This window comes from Symphodus melops (genome assembly GCF_947650265.1).
Source record: "Symphodus melops genome assembly, chromosome: 4".
NCBI lineage: Eukaryota > Metazoa > Chordata > Actinopteri > Labriformes > Labridae > Symphodus > Symphodus melops.
This window is the reverse complement of record NC_136694.1, coordinates 24,759,510-24,774,202: the sequence shown is the minus strand read 5'-3', so window position 1 is coordinate 24,774,202 and position 14,693 is coordinate 24,759,510. Positions and strand designations below refer to the sequence as shown.

Below are 14,693 nucleotides of genomic sequence, written 5' to 3'. Positions count from 1 at the left end.
ATGACACAAATACAAAATATAAAGTAGTTAGATATATTTCAATACCCAATTAAAAATAAACTCGTAGCATAACTTTTTTTGTCATTATATTAGAGATAGCTCTATTCCAATTAATGTATTACAGAGCTGGTGTGCACAACTCCAGAGCAATTTCCTCAATAATCTGTGAATAAACCTGGTTAAGATTTATGCTACACCTGTGTTTGAATTAGTTATTCTAACGATATGGAGTAAAAAAAAAAAAAGTGAAACCCTTGTATTTGGCTGAGGCGTAAGGGTAGAATTATTTAACTGGAATTACCCAGTGTGTCATTGCACCTTTAACTGTTGTAATTAATCAATTCACTTTTATTTTGCTCCCTTTATTTACAAGCTCCCATGTAATTGTCACATGCCATGCAATAGTGGTACTTGCAAGGTGTAATAGTTTACACATTTGCCATTCACCAAAGTTAAATATGAATGGAATAATGATGAATCAAACGATTCCAGCACTGTAAAATGTAATTGTAAATGTAAAATAGTTAGGTTTTTATGACATTGGGAGATTGTTAAACAAGTGTTCGGCCCTCTCAGGACTATTTAAAGTGGAGTGAAATGTCTTCTGTCGGTCAAACCCACATCTCAAGTGTCATGTTCTTATTTATAGCCAGGCGGCAGGCTGCCAACTGAACAACACAACCAATTACCACCAACATTGTCTGGATCTCCAAGGAACAAGCTAATGCATACTTCGTTTCTCAGAGACGTAACAAAAGGAGCAATACACAGATTCGCCTGGATGTATTGAAATGATATTAATATTGCCATGATTTTTAATGTTCTGCCTTTTAAGCTTCGTTAATCAAACTGAATATATAGGACTTTCACTCTGACATACATTACATGAGGGGCAAATTATATTTTTTGTCAATTTTTTATTAGGAAACCAATTGACAATATCTTTTTACACATTTTGGAATACACTGCAAACATTTATTTTCAAGCAATTTGTTACAATCAATATGAAACATAGTAAAAAGCTAAATATGGTAACTACAACGCTGATGGAATTACTGCAAAATGTGTACAAGTCTGTTTAGGTCACACAACTGGCTTGTAATAGAATATATTCATGGAAATGTGTGCAAATGATGGTATTTATTTACACTGAAAAATAAACATAATACAGATGATTGTCCCGGGGCCAGCCCAAGACTAATGGTATTTTTCAATGCAAAATGTCCATACTGTTGGTTTCCCTCCTGTTTCCAGTTAAAAGGGACATTTTTAAACTTCATTTATTCTGATGTGATCTGAACTGTCATCATAACCATACATCGTCAATAAAAAAAGCTTGATTACGTGTGGTGTAGTAAAACAGATTTGACATCATTTGGCACCATGTCCTTCATAGCAATAAGAGCCGGGCAAACCGTCAAAGCCTAAAATAACGTCAGGGCATATTAAGGAGTCCGACACCTTTCTAAGTATGTTTCATCAAGTGATTTCACAGAGATAATAACAGACTGCAGACAAAGTGAGAGTTAGTAATAAAGGCCAATGGTTACAAAGTGCTCCTTTCAAAGTACCAGAGTGCTTCCCTTTTGAATAGAATTACTAGCCCATATATTAAATACTAGACAGATTAAAATTATGACATAGTGCAGAAGAGTAAATTAATAAATCAAAAACATTTTCAACAAGAATATCCCTATTTTTAAGGCATTTGAGTTGCTCTATAACACTCCAATGATAAACTGTGTGCAACAGAAAAAAAGGTCAATGTAATACCGGCATTATCAAGCATTTGAGACTGAGGAAAGGCGGTCACATTTTTGTACGAGTGTTACCTCTCTGCTACACTCTTCTGGGCTTAGGTTCCATTTGACGTAACAAAAAGTATTGCACTCCTGATGAAGTAGAAAGCAGCACTGCTCAGCAAAGGAATGCTCAATAACAGATTCTTTTAAGATACTTAAAGGCAAATAAGTGGCTTGCACTGCCAGTGCAAAATCCAAATACATAAATGTGGATATGTAGTCGACTTGAAGCCACATCTGTGTTATTTGGCAACTTTGTAAAGAGGTTTTTGGGCTAAAAGGGACTCTCAGGGGACACAGAGGAGCATGAGATTACACAAAATTATTATGTCCATGGAGATCTTGTGATTGAACTTCTACTGAAGTTTAATTAGGCCAATATTAGAGGGAAATTACTCTACTTGAACATAGCTTAAGGATTTCAGAAGAGAAAACGTCGTCCTGTTTTTTAAGGGGATGATAGGGCCCTGTGAACGCCGCTGTAAAGTGCACCACATTTCTCTAAAAGCCGGACTTACAATAAGTGCCTGGAATTTAAAGGAATGAGTTAAAAGAAGCTTGGAGAAAAGAAATTACAAAGCAGAGGTTTGGAACAAAGCACATACAGTAATTCAGAGCAGAAAGGAGGTTCATTAAGGGGTCAGCACATCGACACAGAGCCACATCTAAATCTCCACCTTAAACATTATGCAAAGGGGAGATTTAAGCTCTTAAATCTGATTTTCCTCTAAACCATGTCAAGTTTTCAAGATCTTACTGTTTCCATCGCAGGCAAGGTAGTAAAACAACATAACATGTGCAAGCTGATTGAGGGAAGGAACGGGCAACCTAAAAAAATGTTTATGGGACAATTAAAAAATTTGGCAAGACCTCATAAACATTAGCCTGGCCTGTTAAATGTTTTAAAGCTGCAGCAAAGTATAGAGGACAGACAGGCTCTCCAAAAACCACGAGAGAGAAATAAAGCTCAAGTAATATTGTGAGAAAAACGGTAGTAAGCTGCATGTAACATGGGGAACTTCGTATTCAGTAATCAGTTAATAGCTTTTCAGTAATAACAGGAGGAAACGTGGCGCACATGTGGACTGTTATCATGTAATAATACATTTCAAAACTGTCATAAAGTCAGCACTCCCTGCCCTGATTAAAGCTGCATCATCAGGAGGTCTGGACTGTACAGAAAATATTTCACAATAAGTTGTTGGCTTTCTCAGGGGAAATTGACCATCAGAATATCCCCAAAAAAGCCAAAGCCAGAAGAACTACAAGGTTCACAATTAAAAGGAATTGTTGTTTTTTTTCAAGGTAAAATCATTTTTATATTTTCTTTTAGAGGTGGAGAAGTGATAAGTAGAAAAATAGAATTCCTTTACGTGCTTGTTGGCTATATGCAAATGGTGTCCACATATTGGCTTTTCTTTGCATAAAGACAGGAAACTGGGAGAAACTCTTTGCTCTGCTTTGTTTGATAAATCCATTAATAAAATAAACAAAAGGCATTCACAAATTTGAAAGGGTTATGTGTTGTGAATTTATTGGCTGGGACCATTAACTTTCTAATATCTTCATTGGCTGTGGTTCCAAAGCAAGAAGTCATTGGCCAAAGGAATGCCTTATTAGTTAGTTTGGTTAAAGGGTGCTATAGCAACAGATATGATGTGTTAATTCATATGTTTTCATTTGGCTTTAAGGCAGATTTCTTAACCTTTGGACAGATTTCATCCCTTTTCCTTTGCTTTCCTGTTTCCAGTCTTTATTTTAAGCTATGCTAATCGGCTTCAGGCTACTGCTTCATATTTAACATTTAAATATGAAGGTAGTGTTGATTTTCTCATCTCATGTGCAACAAAATGGGAGCCAGCATACTTTCCCAAATTTCCAACTATTCCCTCTATGTAAGCTAACAGGGTCCTAAATACCTTTCATTCTTACAGTTCCACCATGTGACCACACTGACACAGACTTACACTTCAATCTAATGTGAACAATCAGCGAGATCTCTTGAAATAACCTTTAAAACAGCCCAACTAATGGTAATGATTTATAACGATATCCTGTTTTAATAAAACCTCATAATAAACATGTGATTTTGCTTATGAACTGTATAGATGGTTGCTTCACACAGTTGACAAAAGTAAATAACTTACATAAAAGAAAATTCATTTCATGAAATTGAAAAATCTTCATTCCATGATTTGGTTTGAAAGATTGTAGATTTGTACAAATTTACAAGTACAAACAACTTCTGACTTCTTTAAAGATCTCTGGTCAGCAAAGGGCTATGACACATCAAACAGAGGTCAGTGTCCATTACAGAAGCCAGTAATATATATTTATACATATATATATATATATATATATATATATATATTGGGTGGCATTTATACATAAAAAGGTATAAATGCATGTTTTTCTCTCATTGATCAGTGTCCTTGAAGTACTTCTCCTACAAGAAATGTAACAATTGCTGTGTTTTCAAGTGCTGTAAAAATGATTTTGCTCAGCTATCAGTCTGCTAATGCGTCACCCGGGTATCACTGAAGGTGGGTTGTGTGGTGTGTTTGTTGGTTTGTGGTGCCAGTAAGTTGGAGCAGGATGTGGACACAAGGGGAACGCACAATGGAGAGGGGGGGGGGGTTGTCACCAGCATCAGCATCAGCAGCACGTCCTGCGAGATTCTGAGGCCTGACGTCCCAGTTTGAAAGCCTTTCCTGATGTTCCTCCTGCTGCTTCTGCAACAGGGATGCGCTTACCTGTGAGGAGACACACACACAAACAAAAAGATGTAAAGCATGAAGCTTATCATTATGACACCCTTTATTTAAATACAAATGTTCATACTTTGATTATCTATATATCTTTATCTTTTTTTTTAATTAATTCATATTTGTGTTCGCACTTCACAGAAAATAATTGGCAGTGATCTTGTAGCTGTGGCCCGGTTTTCATTAGCGCAAGTTTTCACAGTAGAAAAACAAAAGTGAGTTTGCTCAGAAAAGTCATCATAAATTTTTATGTTGCAGTGTGCTTGTTGTATACTATTGTCCAACAATGCAGCAGTAACATAGAGAAACTCCCCACGTATAAGGAAATATTCTGTGATCAGAGGTAAGACGGCTGCGCTAGCATAAAAAATGTATTAATACATAATTTAAAATGCTTTGTCTTCTTATGATCTTGAATTTAAAAGGTTTCTTCCAAATGTCAAAGTTTTATTAATATATAAATAATAATAAATAATAAAAATACAAAATCGTGTCTTAATTGTAAAGTGTTTCCAATAAAGTGGACTCTCCTTTTCTTTCACCATGACCTTATCTGTAGCTTATTCTGAACAAGCTGTCTATTGCCAAACATCTGATACAGTCCCAGTAAACAATAACCCTGTTGAAATAAATCACAAATCTGGTCAAAACATTCTCTACCTGCTTTCAAACAACATCGCAGACGAGATAATTATCTTAAAGCAGCACAATGGTTTATTAGTCACGGCTCAAAGGGAACCTGAGGACGAGCAGGGAAATGAAAACACACTTACTTATCTCTATAAACACCTCGTTGATGTTAATGGCGTTCTTGGCGCTGGTTTCTACGAAGATGGCATGAATTGAGTCAGCATAGTCCTTGGCATCTTTCTCTGGCACTTCCCTGTAAACAGCAGAGATGTGTTAGAATAAAAACTAAATCTCCAATTTCACGCATCAGAGGACAATAATCAAATGTACTTCCATGGCTATTACATGGAAGATTGACCAATTTCATGGACAATCTTATAAACAAAAGCCTTTTTTACACAAGTCTGTAACTTTTGATTTGAACAGGTAATAATATCTTCGACTTCTCAAATACAGAAGATTAATGGGTCGTTTCTTCTAAACATGGTTTGCTGTACCCATCTCCAGCATCTCCAAAGCGATTAAGCTGACTATCAAGGCCAAAAGAGGTGAGACTCTAATCATCTTATAATTCACAACAACCTGTTTACACAGAGAATTAAACAGTATGGGAGCCAATAATCCTCCCTGCGGTGGAACATATAAGCCAAACATTCAATATCATTCCATGTTAAAAGGTCACAACATTGCCTCACGAAATCTGTTTCCTCAAACCAGACATGTGAAACTCTGCCATCACTCTGAGGCTGTAAAAAAAGGGAACAAATATACTGTTGACGTTGTGCCAGAAAATCCCGCTCTGCTTCTTCATAAATTTCGGGCTTACCTGGCGTCTAAAAGGTCACATTTGTTGCCAGCGATGGCGACCACAATATTGGGAGGGCCGTGCTGTCGCAGCTCTTTCACCCAGTTCTTCAGTGTTTGGAAGGATTCCTGAGGATTGCACAGGTGAAAACGTTAAAGGCAATAACTTTTCCGTAGTCTGAGGGTGAGCGTGTTGGCTCGAAACCTCAATTGTCAAAAAAATGTGCTTCTTTTTTTTTTTTTCAAAGTCAGTAGCTTCTCCCATAAAAGTTTTCATGCCAGGACAACCGTCACATATTAGAAGATAAGACAGGTATTGTTTATTTCTTTATTGACAATATGAAGTTCAAATCTGCCATCTTTATGCTTAACTTAGCATGAGGACAGATAATTGGTTTGGCAATGGTAAGCCCGTCTTTGGTCGTTACTAAATCTTTATACCTTAAGACCTCAGTAATGAACACGCAACACAATGATTTTAAATTCATTGAAGAAACTGATTTGTAAAAACCTTTATTTTTAATCTCTGGAGACTGGTATGGAGGTATGTTTTTAAATTCTCTTCCATTTTTATACTCATTAGACAAACAAGATTTGAGAAAGAGTGAGCTTGAGGAGAATTTTCATTACTTTTAGAAAGTGCAAAGCCAGCTATTTTAACCTGTTCCAGTTAAGTGGTTTATGCTAAAGATAAGCTAACTGTTTGTAGCTTCATAGTTACCGTAGACATTAGAATGATAAAAGAAGAAAATGACTGTATTTTTCAAATTAAGAGGAGTTACTTGAAAATCCAAAATACATATTCATTCAAAATGAAAGAAAGATATGTACAAAACAAAGAAACTATACAGTAAGTACTAAGTGGATTACTCGTGTGAGGATTAAAAAGTAAATAATACCTCTTTTGTGATGTCATAAACAATGATGGCCGCAGCTGAACCTCTGTAGTACATCGGTGCCAGAGCACGAAACTGTGAAAAGACAGAAGGAAAGCACTGATTAGAAAGACACAATCAAAAAAAAGACATGCACATCCCTCATTGGGTGCTGGATCCAAAAACACAGGTAGAGAAAAGCAAACCAGATCCACATCTCAAGGAACTCCAGTTCAAATGATTTATTGAATAAATCTTTAGTATGTTCGACTGACTCTGTCTTCGTATGGGCTTGAAACCTTGTAAAAGCATACATAACAGAAGGAGAACTAACCAGATCAGTTCCAGGAGACTGTTGATGTTCTTGGCATTTTATAGTTGCATTATAATGCACCCTCAATCATTTCCACACTACAAACACAGATTTAGACACAATGTTGGGGCTTTATTTATCCAATCCATTACATATTCCCAGGCCGTGGTGATTACATAACCGCAAGTTTTATCAGACTGCTTTAATAGTGCTGACAGTGACAAACACAAAAAGTAAGATAACACACCCAAATATTGTTTTACTAAAGTAAAGGCCCAACAGGTTTGAGACTTTCCACACACAGACCTCACACATGTGTTATATATCAAGAGAAAGATGAGCAGAATGTGTCCAAAGTTAAGGTTTTGGTATTTATAGAAGACGGTTGATCTTAACTCAATAGATCACAAAGCGCAGCATAATCACAACAACATGTGAAACTCTACATGAAGCTGCCTGGGAGGCTCGCGGTGCCTCCTGTTGCCACGTTTTGGTATTTTCCTGGTTAAATTATTTCCAATGCTTGCTAAAACATGGCTTCAGCACATAGCCTGCACTGGTTCTATTTAAAAACCGAGTGTGTGGACCAGTGCCAGCTGCTTTACTTTATAGAGGGAAATCATTTTCTCTTTTTGATCCAGACTTTAACATCTAGTGAATGGATTGCAAAGAATCAGAATACATAAATGAATCTGCCCAGAGCTCGACACTCACCAGCACTCAAGCACTCTTCACTTTTACTCCACCTTGAGGATCATTTGAAATGTTTTTGAGTTAAATGTCAAATAAACTAATTCACAGATCAAAGCTTCCTTAAACATAGTACACACATTTGTATTCCTTCAAAGTGATACAGGTACATTTTGAGAACATCAGCTGTCAAACTACTACCGCTGAATTTCAATAGTTCAATCAAGATTAATTGCAATTTTCATTGCATGTTTGAATTCCATTATTTAGCATTTAAAACAGCTTTTGCTTTTATTTTGAAATGTTGTACTTGAGGAGACTGTAACTCCCATTTAAAAAAAACAAACTTGTATTTATTTTTGAAATAAAATAAGGAACTTTTAGTAGATTGGTAGTTAAAAAAACAACTTCACCACAGAGAAAGGAACTTATTCAACATCAAACACTTCATGAAAACAGCTAAAGAGGGAGGTGAAAAAAAGTGATGCGTTTAATGTGACGAGTTGGATTTTAATTTCTACTCATCAACTGAGCTTTCCTGGAAGGTTTGCTCAAATGAGACATTAAAGGCACAGCAGGATCGTTTATTTCCCATCACGGTGACGACTTACCCAAAGGAACAAAATAGCATGCAATCAAATCGATTAAAAAAAATAGCAATGCATTAATTTGAAACCTTATTAAACCGTAATTAACACATATGCTGACAGCCTTAATTACAATCACATCGTTATAATCCACCTGCAAAGCATGGCTAAAAGCCTCAGCTGTACTTAGTGCCAAGTTAAAGTTATAAACTGTCAGTCAGCATGTTTTCATGTTCATGTCAGCACGCTGTCTTGAAGTTCAGAGCGAAGTCGGCTGTATAGTCACGGAGTAATCATGTCAACAGACGGAGAGCCAAGGTCTGAACGCCGTCGACTTCTCGATAAGAAAGGATACAACACGTTACAATTTCATCCCCGTCCATCCTGGTTAGACAAACTCAGATATGTTGGTCATTAAATCCATGAAATTTAATCACTGTTTTTTCTACGGTTACTGCAAGACCATGATCTCAACACAGTTATTACAGCCTCAGCAGGGTTTTGAATTTGCAACAGCATCATCCAAAAAATTAAACTCTTAAACTCCTAACCTCTTCTTAGGCCTTCCTGTAATATATTAACTTTTCTGGGGATTTTTAACACTAATTTTGAATGTGTCAAGAACTAAGTAATGGTATTTATTTAAAAAGAAACAACCGTGACTGAAAACGACCTTCACTTGGAATGACCTGGGCCTTCCCGCCAATCCTATTTTCCTTTACAATAAGATGGAATAAACTATCCATCTTGGAGTGACAGTGTTACCTCAGGAAAGCACACATTCCACATAATTATAGTTGTTACTGGCCTCAAGTCCACCAACGGGAATCCAGCATTGGCAGAGGTTGTCTGCATCACTGCTGGTTGTGCACCACCAACAGTCCTGTGTGGTCTCTCTCTGCCTTAACCCCAAAGAGTAATCACAGCGAGACCAGACGTCTGACCACACAGCAGCCCAGAAGACAGCCCCAGTGAAGCCCTGTAAGTGCTGATTAATTACCGAAACCACAAGCAAAAAGACTACAAGGGTGCATAATGAAAGAAAGCCTCCAGTTCTTGTAGGCTGATGGTTCTTCTTGCCTATTTTCTATGTCAAATAACAGCCGGAGAGGAAGGGCTCGATGGGCTGTTGACAGCTGGGCTTACATGTACTCACAAGGCCTCATCTGGTCTTGAGATACGAATTGTAGAAATCACGGAGCTTCCTTTCTGCCCAGGCCTCCCCTTGCATGTGCCTTGGCTGGCTTTGTTTTGCCCTGTCTCAAATCAACAGCTTTTGATCGGCCAACACTGTGCAGAAGTTAGAGAAACAAGCACGGAAAGGCTTCAAAATACCACTGCGCTAAACCTACCTGAGGAATGCTGCTATTTTTGCCCATTGAGAATGGAACCTCTTTGGAGGCTGGGCGGACACATGGTAGTGAGAAAAAGTGGCAAAGAAAAGGTGGAGAAAATGAAAAAGCACGCACAGCAGCAATGACAGAAAAAAAGGCATAGTTGCAGAGAAAAAAATTGACAAGGAATACAGTCCACAGGAACTACAATAGAAAGGGAAAAAAGAGCACAATCTGACGTGGAGTAGCAATGTCAGTCATAAGACACGGTGGTAGTGAGAAAGCTCGGGTTTCATCCTTTGGTCTTATCTTAAACGAGGGCTGCATTGATATGTCCCTCAAGGGTCTAAAAGAAGGCTTTGGCCTCTGGAGGGAAGAGGAAGATAAAAGGCCAACAGCATCTTATCTCAGTCCCTGGAGAGGACAGCAGCAGGGATCAGGCGTAACAACAGTCGGGGATTGTGCAGGAGAAAAGGAGAAGGGCAAGCTTAGAAAAAGGGAAGAGTCTCTGCAGGGAAATGTGGATGAGCGGGAGTGAGTCATGAGAGAAAGTAGTTCCTTACGCTACAAATGTCTGGTGTTGATTCTGTTGGAAAGGGCTTTAAAACTAAAAATTTGACTTAAAACCCAAAAATATCACGTTACGTTATCAGGTTACATATAAAAAGGGGCATATGATAGTTGATGGTTAAATGAGAGTAACATGCACATGTGTTGTTGCTGAATGCAGCTGATTCATTGTCTGATATCATGTCTGCTTGTTACAGTCGGTTGCTTGCTTTGGAACTTTTTACGCTGCAGTCTTGGAAATGGCTCTTTGTGTGAAAGAGATTCAAAAACTCAATGGGATTTTTTTACATAAATGTAATAAAGTAGTTACAAAAACAACAGCTAACAGACATACATGCAACTTTTTTTTTAGAAGAATAGAAAAGCAATGGCACTTCTTCATCTGTATCTTTTAATATATGAATGCAATGAGGAAGAAAAAGTGCAATGGAAGGAGGATGCAGGGCACCAATCAAAAGAGTGTAAATCATGAGTATACGTCTATTTTGAATGATGGAAAAAATTGGGGACTTTTGTTACAAGAGCATTAAAATTGGGCATAACTCCACCAATAGAAAGGTAAATGTTGCCCCCTATCAGAAATAAGAAGGAACTGCACCTTTCACTCTCCTTGAGGCAGATTCAGGGAGTGGTGCGAGCACATGGTGCAGGGGGTAACTTTCTCGCTTGCTTTAACACCACATGGAAAGACTCAGTAGATTTTCACATTGGCCGAGTCAAACCGATTGATTGCAGTATCATTACTCTGTGGTTAGACTGTTAGACTTAAAACACTCAGATTCACAATCCTTCACCAGTCTATTGAAAAAAAAAAAAAAAAACAATGTGAAGGATGCCAAAACCTCAGTGAATATTACTCACCCGCTCCTGTCCTGCTGTGTCCCAGATCAGGAACTTGTGCAGCTCATTCTGGTACTGCACCGTCTTGGTCATGAAGGAAGCACTGGTGAAGAAGACAAATGACCTTTTTAATTATTTTTAAAAAGACAAGGGAAATATTAGATTATCAAACAATGTGTGCACAGTGCACCCTGTCTTACTGTAAATACTTTAAAAAAAGAAGAAGAAATACTTTATTCATCCTGCGAGGGGAAATTGTTTACATTCAGTTGTGGAGCATGCTACATACACATGAAATACACACACATGCACAAACAGGATCCAATGGACATGCACTAATGGAGAGAAGTCCAGAAAGGGGGAGCACTCCTGGGCTGGTAAGAGGTTTATGTGCTTTGCTCAAGGGCACCTCTGAAATGCTCAGGAGGTGAACTGGCACCTCTCCAGCCACCGGACCAATGTCCAGACTTATTATGTTCATTTCAGCATGAATTGCACTTTTCATCACATCACTATTGTCTTAGTTTGTAGATATTGCTGGTCCACACACTCGGTTTTTAACAGTAGATACTGTTTATTTTCTGATGTTATTCTTTTGTAAATAGATGACACAGTTTACCAAAATCAAATTCCTTGTTTGTGTGAGACAGTCACGTCTTCTTTTAGATCCTCATCTGGTTTGTGACATCTTAAAATGTGTACCAGCTTTTGTAAACAACACAGTTCCAAATGAAAAACCTTCTCTATGACTTGTAATAATTACAGTTCAGCAAATAGTTTATTTTTGATATAAAAACATTTTGCTTTGGTTCTCAAACAAGCTTTTGATTATAAATTCAATAACAATATGTCTGCCAATATTTAGTGGTTACTTCACAAATAACTGTTTGTTGATGTTATGCAGAGTCTGTTTGTAATTTAATCCCTAAATCGATCCGGCCTCTTTCCAGCTGCTACATGTATCTGTTAGTTATTAGGCATTAAAGAAGCAGCAAACACTGTCCAATCTTTTGATCAATATTCATTTATTTAACAAAATTTAGTGTTTTACTGGTAGTATGTTCCTAAAGATGTAAAACACGACTTAATGTCCTGTGATCCACTGAACAAACTGTGAATGTAAATCCTCAGGAAGACGTTCTGAGGGAGATTGTTCAACAGGATCCTTTAGGATCAGGTTAGACCAGCAGGTGAGTTTGTGTCTGGTGGGACAGTAAGACTCGGTGGTCAGTGACTTGAGAGCAACAGATTCTTGTGTGTGAGCAGAGCTGAAAGTTCACCATCATTGACAGACCTAACACAATTCTTCAAAATACCTTATTTTCTCTTCACGTTATATTTCTGTATTTATTTATTTATTATTAACATATGTAATCCTCTCTCTGATCTTAATGGTTTTTCTTGGTGATTTTTACATTTTCGTTTAGTGTTTCCTTTTGTCAAGATGCTTTTGATGTCTTGCTGAAATGTGCGACATAAATAAACTTGCTTCTTTAAGTTGATCTGCATCCACTAAAACCCTCGGTCTTTCAGAATCAAAATTACAGCTAATAATTTTGAATGATTTGCCTGATATTCCAATGAATCCATTAACTTTGTTTGGATGATAAAATGGCAGCTCAGAATTAAAAAAGGGCTATGGCAATATTAAAGCCCAACGTGAATTAAACTGCTTTTCTTAGTCTGCAAGCAGAACACCTGCAGTCTCATATAAGGAGAAGACAAAAAGCCTCTCCTCACAATGAATAAGATAGAAGCAGAAACATTTTAGAATATTAATAGAACTGTTTTACAGGCAACCAGTTGAATATCAAAATAGTTGCTAAATCACGTTTTTTAATCGTTCCACTTTTTTGGAATGACACGTTATTACATGTTTTTAAGGACCGAAATTACTTCAAGATGATGTCCCACAAAACTAAACACACACACACACCACTGAAACAGAGAAGTAACATGACTTGTAGCGTGGGAGCGAGCAGGAACCTGAACTCACCCGATTGTTGGGTTGATGTTTGGGTCAAAACTGTCCTCCACAAATCTCCAAACAATGCTGGATTTTCCAACACCAGTGTCCTGCGCAGACAAAATAAAGAAGATGCTTACTAAACACAGTCATAAGCTGTTACTAGAAGTGTAATCACAACTAATAAAAACACACTCTCTGGCAAAATGCCCAGACTTTATGGCTTTTTCATGGCAGCTTCTTCCTTCCTGCTTCCCGTGTTGGTCTGCAACTTTGTGATAGTGAAACAGGGAAGACGCAGTTAAGTCTACATGGTTGCTGCACTGTTGTTTTTGTGTACGATATTAAAAAAAAGATGCACAGAGGATGTTTCAACTGGAATTTATGAATAAGATAATGGTGGGGAAATTATAAGATGTATCAGGGATTTACGTAACTAATGAACATATTAATAACTAACTAATATATCTGGTTAACCCCCCCCCCCCCCCCCCGCAAAGGAAAAAAGAAAATCTATTACTTTTGCCAGGTAAACATAGGGAAAATATAAACAGTTGTAAGTACAACTTTAAATATTTAGTTTCAAGGCAGTCATACACCTTTAGATTTATTGGATTTGCAGTCTGTAACCTATATATATATATCTTTTATAAGCAGTTATTGTATAGTCTGTGAAATATTTGAAGGTAGATATTTGTACAGTGTGCTGTCATTGACTCCACTGACCTGAAGCTCACGTCTTCATACATCTCGATTTGAGCACACATGCATATAAATAAGCAGCAAGCTGTGAAACCAGGAAATGCTTGGCATGGTTTTTTCTTTTCCTTTTACTTACTGATAGATTATGGGGGTAAAGGAGATGCTATAATGTTAAAATGCATTTAATGTAGATTAAATGCTGTTTTTAATACTGTTTAGAGATGTGTGAATATTATTCCTCCTATTACAGACTTAACATGTGAAAAGACAAACATATACGGCACAAATTCATGGATAAAGGGTCACAGAATATTAAAAAGACACGAAGAAAAATGAGCAAGGAGCAGTGTGGCTCATTTGATGCAAACACAGGTACAAAACTACAAATGTGTTCAGTAGGAACTACAAATACGCAGATTCAAATAAAAATCATACTTACCCCCAGGAGACAAACCTTCAGCTCTCTCAGAGCCATCTCGATCTCCTCTCTCTCTCTTAAAATGAGTTTATGATGAAGAGCATTGACAGATTTCTCCTCTGCCTCTTATGTTAAATATTCTTCAGGTGGTCTTTGTTTACAGATCACTTCACCTCATCGCGTCCCGAAAGCTGCCAAAAAAATGCACATTTCAGGCTCGGTTATAAATCTCACTGTCGGTGTTTAAAACGTGTGGTAGTCCGCTGTTATTTCCATATTTTGTAAACAGCTAAGCTAGCTAACAGTGAAGACACTCAGCCAACTCGGTCAGTCTCCATCTTGAACTAACTGCCGTGCGGTCACGTGACTTTTCCGGCTCTTTTTTTTTTTTTTTTTT

General features: G+C 37.4%; 1 protein-coding gene across 1 annotated transcript; it reads right to left on the bottom strand.

Annotated features, from left to right (window-relative positions):
• Positions 1-897: 897 nt before the first annotated feature.
• rab22a (RAB22A, member RAS oncogene family) lies at positions 898-14,644 on the bottom strand. Its single transcript, XM_079341341.1, has 7 exons — positions 14,318-14,644; positions 13,207-13,286; positions 11,232-11,313; positions 6,901-6,972; positions 6,024-6,130; positions 5,341-5,450; positions 898-4,555 (listed from the first exon to the last, which is right to left on the bottom strand). Exons 1-7 carry the CDS (start codon positions 14,351-14,353, stop codon positions 4,458-4,460), a joined length of 585 nt encoding a protein of 194 aa, XP_079197467.1. The 5' UTR covers positions 14,354-14,644; the 3' UTR covers positions 898-4,457.
• Between the last annotated feature and the right edge of the window lie 49 nt (positions 14,645-14,693).